The sequence below is a fragment of the Lupinus angustifolius genome, chromosome LG04 (assembly GCF_001865875.1).
Source record: "Lupinus angustifolius cultivar Tanjil chromosome LG04, LupAngTanjil_v1.0, whole genome shotgun sequence".
Lineage (NCBI taxonomy): Eukaryota > Viridiplantae > Streptophyta > Magnoliopsida > Fabales > Fabaceae > Lupinus > Lupinus angustifolius.
Genome location: NC_032012.1, coordinates 4,992,446 through 5,001,496, shown reverse-complemented (window position 1 = coordinate 5,001,496; position 9,051 = coordinate 4,992,446). Strand labels below are relative to the sequence as shown.

General features: G+C 34.8%; 2 protein-coding genes across 5 annotated transcripts; one reads left to right on the top strand and one right to left on the bottom strand.

Moving 5' to 3' along the window:
* Positions 521-5,133, top strand: LOC109345218 (uncharacterized protein At1g04910-like). Of its 4 annotated transcripts, none has more exons than XM_019584081.1 (11): positions 521-707; positions 1,033-1,189; positions 1,595-1,681; positions 2,203-2,299; positions 2,558-2,628; positions 2,986-3,074; positions 3,395-3,515; positions 3,600-3,743; positions 3,823-4,154; positions 4,263-4,503; positions 4,759-5,133. In XM_019584081.1, the coding sequence occupies exons 1-11, from the start codon at positions 610-612 to the stop codon at positions 5,065-5,067; spliced, it is 1,746 nt and encodes a 581-aa protein (XP_019439626.1). In that variant the 5' UTR covers positions 521-609; the 3' UTR covers positions 5,068-5,133. The 4 variants fall into 4 exon arrangements, with proteins under 4 accessions (XP_019439626.1, XP_019439627.1, XP_019439625.1 ...); XM_019584082.1 differs by having other exon boundaries at positions 522-707; positions 1,063-1,189; positions 2,200-2,299; XM_019584080.1 differs by having other exon boundaries at positions 522-707; positions 2,200-2,299.
* On the bottom strand, positions 5,086-9,051 carry LOC109345220 (nucleobase-ascorbate transporter 2). Its single transcript, XM_019584084.1, has 13 exons — positions 8,670-9,051; positions 8,430-8,527; positions 7,741-7,917; positions 7,530-7,630; positions 7,345-7,420; positions 7,160-7,219; positions 6,854-7,038; positions 6,586-6,682; positions 6,354-6,499; positions 6,184-6,275; positions 5,991-6,068; positions 5,742-5,902; positions 5,086-5,463 (listed from the first exon to the last, which is right to left on the bottom strand). Exons 1-13 carry the CDS (start codon positions 8,758-8,760, stop codon positions 5,251-5,253), a joined length of 1,575 nt encoding a protein of 524 aa, XP_019439629.1. The 5' UTR covers positions 8,761-9,051; the 3' UTR covers positions 5,086-5,250.

The following is a 9,051-nucleotide window of genomic DNA, read 5'->3' as shown; positions in this document are numbered from 1 at the left end:
GAATACAAAAAAAACTTATGCCTTAGAGAATGGAAATAGATTTTTGTTACTAAAGGTGAAGTTTATTTTGGTGATACTAATTTAGTCTCTAAAAGATTAGTTTTGGAAATCATTCAAGGGGTTGAGATCTCTCAGATATGGATCCCTTGGAATACGAGGAGAATAGAGTTAGATAATTTTGTAATATTATTTTATTGAAGATAAATATAATTTGGACCGTTTCTAGGTGTCATGTATAATATCTGAATTTAATACTTGACTTTCTGGTAATAAAGCTGATTTCTATTCCATTGAAGGATATTTTGGTGAAGAAATGTATAACTAAAATAAAGGCAAAACTATTACATTAATACTAGTTATTATGCCATCAATAAAATGGATTTCAGGCTACAAATTTAATGGAATACACTTGGAACTTTGATATTAAAAAATGCAGTGTTCTCAGGGAGCACGAGGTTTGACCCGCCAAAAGAGACAACTAACGTGAAAACAAAGCCATGTTGTAATAAAACAAATCAGAAAACAGAAACCGAAATATTAATAATAACAACAATAATAGTTAAACCTTGGTGAAATGTTGATGCTGTTGAACCCTTTTGTTTTTGAACGATGGAAATAGAAACTAAGGAAGAAGAAGCTATACCCCATGGTCTGTTATGTTTGGTGAGAAGTTGTTGTTCCTTACGTGATGTTTCTTGTTCCTTAAGGTAACTTCTCTTAATGCATGGCTCAGTTTTCATCTTTTCCTTGTATTCTACTCATTCATCATTTACTTTGTTACGTAACATATCTCCATCATCACCTGGCCTACTTAGAGCTTCAACATCTTCATTGATAATGGTTGTAACAAGGGAAACAAGGGTCTTCAATGTGTTAATATTAGGAATGAAAGAATACAACTTTATTCAAGATAACAAGTAGTGGTTATAGTTCTTGGAATAAGAAGATGAAAGGGGTTGATTATTGGTGTTGAAATTCCAAAACTTTATTGCTTCATGGGCTGAAAAGTTCTTCTAAACATAATTCTTGTAGGGGGCTCTATGTTCGGAAAACACATATCAGGAACATTGCTGTTACATTTGGATTGTTGGGTTTCCTTTTCCTGCTTGATTCTTTCATCATTTCCTTTTTTGAGTCTCCAAATCTTCAATCAACTTCAGTCTCCTATAACTCAAGTAGTGTGTTTCAGGTACAAGTACTTAATCACATGCTTGTTAGTTCTTACCTCCCTCCTTGAATCATATCTGCATCACATCTTAGATTAGCTATATATTTTCATATTTATTCTATTTGTATAAAATCTCACATCGTCTACCTCAAAAATATGCGGGTTTAATACCCTTTCGCCAACTTCATTTAATGCCAATTGGTTTTAAGATAAAATTTAACTTCATATCAAAGCTAGATCCCATCTTTTAGTGAAATTAGTAAATTGAATTCAATGTGAAGCTAATTATCTAGATTTTGGATGTGATGTTTATATACATGTTTAAAGTGCATGTCTCAAAGTAGAATATAATTTTTAGTTAAGATACATATCTAGATTTTGGTGCTTGCTAGTTGGCTTAACTAACATGTTTATTTCAATGAAAAGGGTAGAGATTCTTACACCAACAAGAAACAATCACCAATACATATGTATGATCGGCTTCTAAACTTGGCTTCTAGTTCTCTTGCAAAGGTATGGATCAAAATTGCAGATTGATACATGTTTTTAGATTATCTGCTAGATACTGTACTATTTCTAGAGTTCATTTCTGTCTAGGATTATGTTAGGAGTCTCACATTTAGTATAATAGTAAACTTAATGTGGTACTTAAGCCACGAGACTCTCCTATCTAATAGACTAATCTTTTGGGTTGAGTTCTCATGATGAGCTTAAGTCCTAACAATTGGTGCTTTCATTGAAAGTTGTGTCACGGAAAGGGCTACCTATAGGCTGAATTAGGGTATATTACCGAATACTGATAAGTGAGTGAAGCCGCCAAAAGAGAAAGGGCTACCATCTCAGTGCCGATAGAGTGAAAGCCACCATGGACGTTGGCCCTTAAAAGAGACGACAATATTAGGAGTCTCCATTGAGTAGAATAATAAACTCAATGTAGTACTTAAGCCATGAGGCTCTCCCACCTAATAGACTAGTCTTTTGGGTTGGGTTTTCCTCATTCCTAACAAATAACTAAATTTTCTTTACTATAGAAGGAGTTCAAGCAAGAGTCATCTAATTTATGGGTGGAACCTTATCAGAAGGCATCATCATGGGAACCTTGTGAAGAAAGAAAAGTTCAAAGCAATCCAGGTATATGAACCTTTCTTAAGCATTGACTGGTTTTATAAAAACATGTATAAAATATTTATATGTACTCATTTCTTATACAATTATATCAACCTTACTATGAGTATTATTTTTTTAGTACTCTATAATTCTGGAAATAGTCTATCCGCTTGCGCGGTAAGACTGCATACATCTACTATCTCCAGACTTTACTAAGTCAGAGCCTTATGCACTGAGCCATCCTTTTGTACTACTCTATAATTACTTTACACTCTATGACAGGGAAGTCAGTGAAAAGTAATGGCTACATCCTGGTCAGTGCAAATGGTGGTCTTAATCAACAAAGAGTTGCTGTGAGTATTAGCAGTTAACTTACATGATTTCCAATATTCAGAAATCAAGTTTGCATGTTAGTATATTACTAAAAGAATACAATTACAAATAAACCTACAATTCTGATGTCTAACACTGATAACATTTAACATAAAGAATTCAGTTTCATATAAATTTCAATTGTGGAATAGGAAAAGAAGGCTTGAATCTTAAATAACAAACTGAATCTAAGATTGATATAATGCTGTGCCTTTTTAGATGATAGATATAGATATCATGCATTTGGTTAATTGTTAGGCATATCCTACATGTTCTTCTATCCTATCTTTTTGGTATCTCTGAAAAAGGAAGTTACAAGAGTATTGTAGTGATTGCAGATTTGTAATGCTGTTGCTGTGGCTTATCTCCTCAATGCAACTCTAGTTATTCCAAAGTTTCTTTACAGCAATGTATGGAAGGATCCAAGGTACTATAGTGAAAACTTAAAAGTTAGTTTCATTGATACAGGTTTTCTTTCATCACCTATTGTATCATTTCTCAATGAAGACTTTCCTTTTGATGATTTCTTAACCTTTTGTTAGCAAATTTATATTAAGTGAGAGCTTCGTGCACTAGGCTGTCCAATTTTTAATCAAAATATGAATTTGATGGACGATTTGCAGCGTGTTATCACATTTTGATAGATATGTTTTCTCTTATTGCTACCTCATTCATTGAGAAACATGTGACTTCATTTAAATGATCACTAGCAATTGAAACATGCTTCATAAATATATGAAAATGCAGCCAGTTTGGTGACATATACCAGGAAAATTATTTTGTGAGTGTCCTGAAGGATGATATCAGTATTGTGAAGGAACTTCCACCTCATATGAAATCTATGGAAGTAGAAGCTATTGGCAACCAGGTTCATTATCTTACACCGTATTTACCCGGAAAGACTTGGTGCACTTGTTATAACAATGTCAATAAAGAATACCTTGCATTTTAGATTACAGATGCAGATCTTGTGAAGGAGGCAACATCTGCAGACTATATTAAAATTGTGCTTCCTCTGCTTTTAAGAAATGGAGTTGTTCACTTCCTTGGATATGGAAATCGACTTGGTTTTGATCCTTTGCCTTCGCATATTCAGGTCATAAAGTTACCTTGTTGTCTAGTTTGCCTTATATGCAACAGAAATTTAGAAATAATTGTGCTTGAAATCATTGCAGAAGCTAAGATGCAAATGCAATTTTCATGCTTTGAAGTTTGTGCCGAAAATTCAGCAAGTCGGATCACTATTGATCAAAAGGATTAGAAAGTATAGTGTTCCACCAAGCATGTTAGACACTCATATGTTAGGGAAGTTCATGGAGAACAAGGAAGATCATGAAGAAGCTGCTAGAGGCTCAACCAAATATCTTGCTTTGCACTTAAGATTCGAAGTAGATATGGTGGCCTATTCCTTATGTGAATTTGGAGGTGGAAAAAACGAGAGAAAGGATCTTAAATCCTACAGAGAAAGCCATTTTCCTCTGCTTCTCGATCGCTTGAAGAATGCAACGTATGCATGTTCGATGTTTCTAACTTACATTTTTCAACATAATGTATAAACATTCTGGTAACTTTTCAATATTTGTGAAATGTACTGATGTGTTATTGTTGTTCATAGCTATATTTCTCCACCGGATTTGAGAAAGTTGGGAAGATGTCCATTGACACCAGAAGAAGCAGCACTTGTTCTAGCCGGCCTTGGCTTCAAACACGGAACTTACATATACTTGGCTGGTTCTCATATTTATGGGGGAAACTCAAGAATGGAACCCTTTACTAGGCTCTATCCCAATGTGATCATAAAGGAAAATATGCTTACACCAAATGAACTAGCACCGTTTAGAAATTTTTCTTCTCAGGTAAAGTTTAGACTCAACTTGGTTCTTATTGTGAGGAAAGAAAAATCATTAGCAGCCATTTTTATCAATGACTGTGTTACTAGTAAAAGTTTTGGACATTTTCATACAGTTATTCTATATTCTAAAATGTTTGTATTGACATGATTAATAAGGATTTCAATTCTTAAACCAATGAGATAAGAAAAGGTAGTAAGCTAGGACTTAAGTGACAATTCAAAATTGATATCTAACAATGTATATTTGATGTCAAAGCAGTTGGCTGCTTTAGATTTCATTGCATGTACAACTGCTGATGTATTTGCCATGACTGACTCTGGTAGCCAACTTTCATCATTGGTATCTGGACTCAGAACCTACTACGGCAGAGATCATGCTCCTACCTTGCGGCCTAACAAGAAGAGGCTAGCGACAATTTTGACAGAGAATGGCACCATAGGTTGGAACAGTTTTGAAGAAAGAGTAAAGAAGATGATCCAGCAAGGTCAGAAGGCCGGCATAAGGAGTTACGGCCGAAGCATTTATAGAAATCCTACGTGCCCAGACTGCATGTGCAAACATCAATAGCTAGCCCATATGCTTGAATCAACACTAATTTGATAACTTTCTTTCATAAAAAAAGATTCACCAATATGATACAGAGTTATCAGTTATCACCCTAGTCCACTATCACACAAATAAAATATAATCCTTATATTATATGGAAATGATGCTTTTCCTATATCATTCTTTCTTTGTGACAGAACTTTCTTAAGATGGAGGAAAATAGCGGTTGAGGTTGAAAGGGAGAGTGTAGAACTCTTCATTCCGGCTATCTCCTTTGAATGTTCTAAACTTGGCCCACCATGGCATTCCCCGATCTTTTGCGCTATCCTTGTAATCAAGAGTGTTGTCCAAGAACACAGCCACAATCAATGCAACAGTTGGAGATGAGAAGAAGATAGTATTAAGGAAGTCATTGAACTGCAAAAACCAAAGGAAAGGAAATTAGTATCATTTTCTTAGAAGGCTTAAGATCGAATCAAGCACAGGATGCATAATAATAATTCTGTCACCATAAGATAAAGTGTGACAAAAGCAGTGTATGAATTTCGACACGGTAAGTAGTAACTATGCAAGAGTCCTCCCAATCTTCACAAGACTTGTGTATGTTTAACTGTGGCTCTATGGGATAGCATATGCATGTGATTTAAGTTCGATTACCAAATAATCGAAATATATAGATAAAACAACAGACTCACCCAGCCAGCCCTCGTATGAGTAGGACCATGAAGGGCCTTGGAAGTGAATTCTCTGAAATACTCGGGAATAGATAAACCTAAGAAGAAGGCAACACCAGTAATAAAGAGGTTCCTCATTGAGTTCATGTTAGTAAACTGCAAAAATGATAGCCCCACAGAAGCTGAAAAATAACAAGAGCAATGGTCATATAAAAATTAATGCATGCGCAAATAAAATCAGATGTGAAATGATGGAACTCAACTACTCACCGACAAGACCAAACAGAACACAGTATGCAGCAGCAAAAATTGGGAAGGGTATTGATGCAAACAAAGCTCCGAATTTTCCTGAAGAAAGATGTAAATCGTGCTTTGTAAGTGAAGATATGAAATGAAAAAATATAGTGAAAAGGAAGTTCGTTTAGTTAGATTAATACACCCTATAGCTTGCCTAGTCAGTTACCTAACATCGAGAAGAATATCATAAAGCCAGCTGAAATTTGAACGACCCTTCGACTTCCAACACGAGTGCTTCCTAGAAGCCCCACATTCTCACTGTCATGGTCTTAAAATAGTCACTTTGTGTCCCATAAAAGTGAAAACCATGAACATGAATGAAAGAATAGCACTTACACTGAAACTGTTGAACCAGTTAGTGTTCCAAAAAGTCCATTCAGCAAGATTCCAATTCCCTGCCAACCAACACCGCGGCTCAGAACATGAGCAGGAGGTGGTGTTGCACTTGCTAGTCTTGATGCAGCTTTGTACGCCCCAGTTGACTGTCACAAATTTTGTCTATTAACATCATTACTCAATAAATAAATTTCAATTTCAATTAAGACCATCCTTTTTATAAATACAATACCTCGATTAAGGAGACTAAAACAGCAGCCATCATTCCAAAAGCATGACCAGCATCGAATGTAGGAGCACCCCATTCTAGGGGGTATGGGATCTTTATCCTACACGCAACATGTTCAAGAGTCATTGGCAACAGTTCAACAAGTTCATTGTCATTTATGTATTTTGCCTATGTTAGAATAAGAATATCATCATAAAATGTTGTTCTTCATTTCATTTTACTATACAAATATTAAAATATTAAAGACTAAAGAGACGCTTTCTGTACTAACCATGGAGCAGAGGAGATGAGGTTCGCCTTGTCAGTTCTGCAATTATGTTGAGTTAGTTCCGGGCGGTGTTTGTATGCTCCACTTGCCGTTAAGAGATGTGCATATGCCCAAATCACTGTGGCTGATACAAGTAGAGCAAATCGCTCTAGTATTGGTAGTTGTCTTGTTTGAAATTTTTTCAAGTACTGCATACACCAAATATTGTAACACAATTATTATATTTATATAATGTAATGAATAGAGCAAGTTACCTAAAATACTGCATTGGATTAAAGTTAAGCTTCAAAGTTCATTTGATCTTAGTACCTGAGACAAGACTACAAAAAGAACTAACATGGGAATTCCAATTTCAACACAATGGCCGACCTGAAAATAATTCAAAAAAGAAATGCTAAACAATATGAAGCAAGCAGAGACAAATATGAACTTTTTAACTTAGATATTTGAGAAGTTGGTAATGCTGACAAAGGACTTGTGAATTATTGTTATACCACAGGGAAGCCTCTGTCAAATAATCCAAACCCCACTAATGCAATTACTGGAACCATTCCAAGTGGACTGAAAAACCTGAAAAAGATGGAACAATGCAGTAATTACTGTATGTGTAAACTAAAGAATGTGGATTCAAGCTTACTATATTGCAAGAATAGTATGCAATTCACATAGAAAAGCTTACCTAGAACAAATAGCCCATGCTTGACTAAACCCTAAAATAATTTGTATGCTTGATGCTACTATCATTGCACCTTGGACTGCTCTCATAGTGCTAAGAAATCTCTGGAGATAAAAATGAAAGCTAAAGTAAAACTCGCACATAAATTGCAAAATAAATGAAGATATATAATGATATATTTTAAAATGAGTGTAGATTAGAGAAATTTACTAACCAAATGTGAGTCCTCTATCCTTGCCAATTTAGAATCATGAATTATAGATATGATTGGGACCATGAATGCATAAGAGCCTCCTATAACTGTTGGCAACCTAGTTCCAAAGAGTGTCTGCAAGAGTGTATTAATTCCTTCAACAAAAAGTAGTGTCTGTACCACCCTCACTTTATCATCCTGAATCATTATATCAAATTATCAATATATGAAATGTCAATTCTCTATCTAGGCCAATGCAAAAATAAAAACATAACCATATGTGAAATTTCATTTTCAGTCCTCTGTGGTCCCACCCAGCTCATATTTAGCACATATGATCATGAAGACCCTCTCCAACACCGGAGAGGAAAGTGCATAAAAAAACAAAACAAAAATTATATGAATTTATTATAGACAGTCTCAATTGTGTATTCATGCTCCGCATTAACCAATGATAATTTTATAAAACATAAACCTAAAATAATGATTGGTTAATAAAGAGTTTGGATAGACAATGTGGAGTGTCAATGACATTGATCACCACCCAACATGACAAAACCAAATAAGTAGAACAATAATTATCAAATGATTAAAACAAAACCTTTACTTCATACAGAATTATCAATATCCAATAAATTTCAATATAGTTAATATACACATTGAACATTTGAAGTAGCAAAAGGACTTAAACTTGGGAGTGAATGGCTCACATCACTTCCACCCATCAAAGGCACAAGAAATGAAGGAATCATCACTGCAGTTCCTAAGGCCAAAATGTAATGCTGGAAACCCAGTGCTATTGATTCCACTGTTAACAGTTCAAAACATATATATCACTATTAGTCTTAGGGAAAACCAAAATGGACATTAAACAAAAAAATAAAATAAAAAATCTAATCTATGAATAAAACTGAAAATGCAAGTTGAGGAAGGGTTAAATTTTAGCATACCCCAAGATGGGTTTGAATCTATACAGTACTCTAAGCCTTGAAGTTGGTCCATTGGTATGTGACTTATCTCTTCTGTCTTTGGAGCTTCCATGACCTCAGAAACACTTTGTAACTCTTCTTTTGCTTCTAAACCTTAATGCTTAAGAAGAATAAGGAAAACAATAAGAGGTTGAGAGAAAGGTAGATGAAAAGATAGAAACTTGGGATATAGAATGTGATAAAAGTGATGAGTGAGTCAATGTGTGAAGTTGAAAAAGGAGAATGGAAAAGGCAATAGATGATGGAAGCAAGAGAGAGAATGAGAAGAAAAAAATGGTTTAGAAAGAGAAAGTAACACAGTTGAAGGGACACTATAGTGTGAGAACAAGTGAGACACAGAAAA

What these genes read in the sequence shown, in the direction of transcription:
- LOC109345220 (XM_019584084.1), bottom strand. Translation starts at nt 8,760, where the DNA reads ATGGAAGCTCCAAAGACAGAAGAGATAAGTCACATACCAATGGACCAA. An exon ending in AGATTCAAACCCATCTTGGG is followed by an intron (nt 8,528 to 8,669) that starts GTATGCTAAAAT and finishes AACTGTTAACAG; the next exon opens with TGGAATCAATAGCACTGGGT. An exon ending in CTCATCTCCTCTGCTCCATG is followed by an intron (nt 6,683 to 6,853) that starts GTTAGTACAGAA and finishes TGTTGCGTGTAG; the next exon opens with GATAAAGATCCCATACCCCC.
- LOC109345218 (XM_019584080.1), top strand. Translation starts at nt 610, where the DNA reads ATGGAAATAGAAACTAAGGAAGAAGAAGCTATACCCCATGGTCTGTTA. An exon ending in AATGTATGGAAGGATCCAAG is followed by an intron (nt 3,075 to 3,394) that starts GTACTATAGTGA and finishes ATGAAAATGCAG; the next exon opens with CCAGTTTGGTGACATATACC. An exon ending in CTTTGCCTTCGCATATTCAG is followed by an intron (nt 3,744 to 3,822) that starts GTCATAAAGTTA and finishes AAATCATTGCAG; the next exon opens with AAGCTAAGATGCAAATGCAA.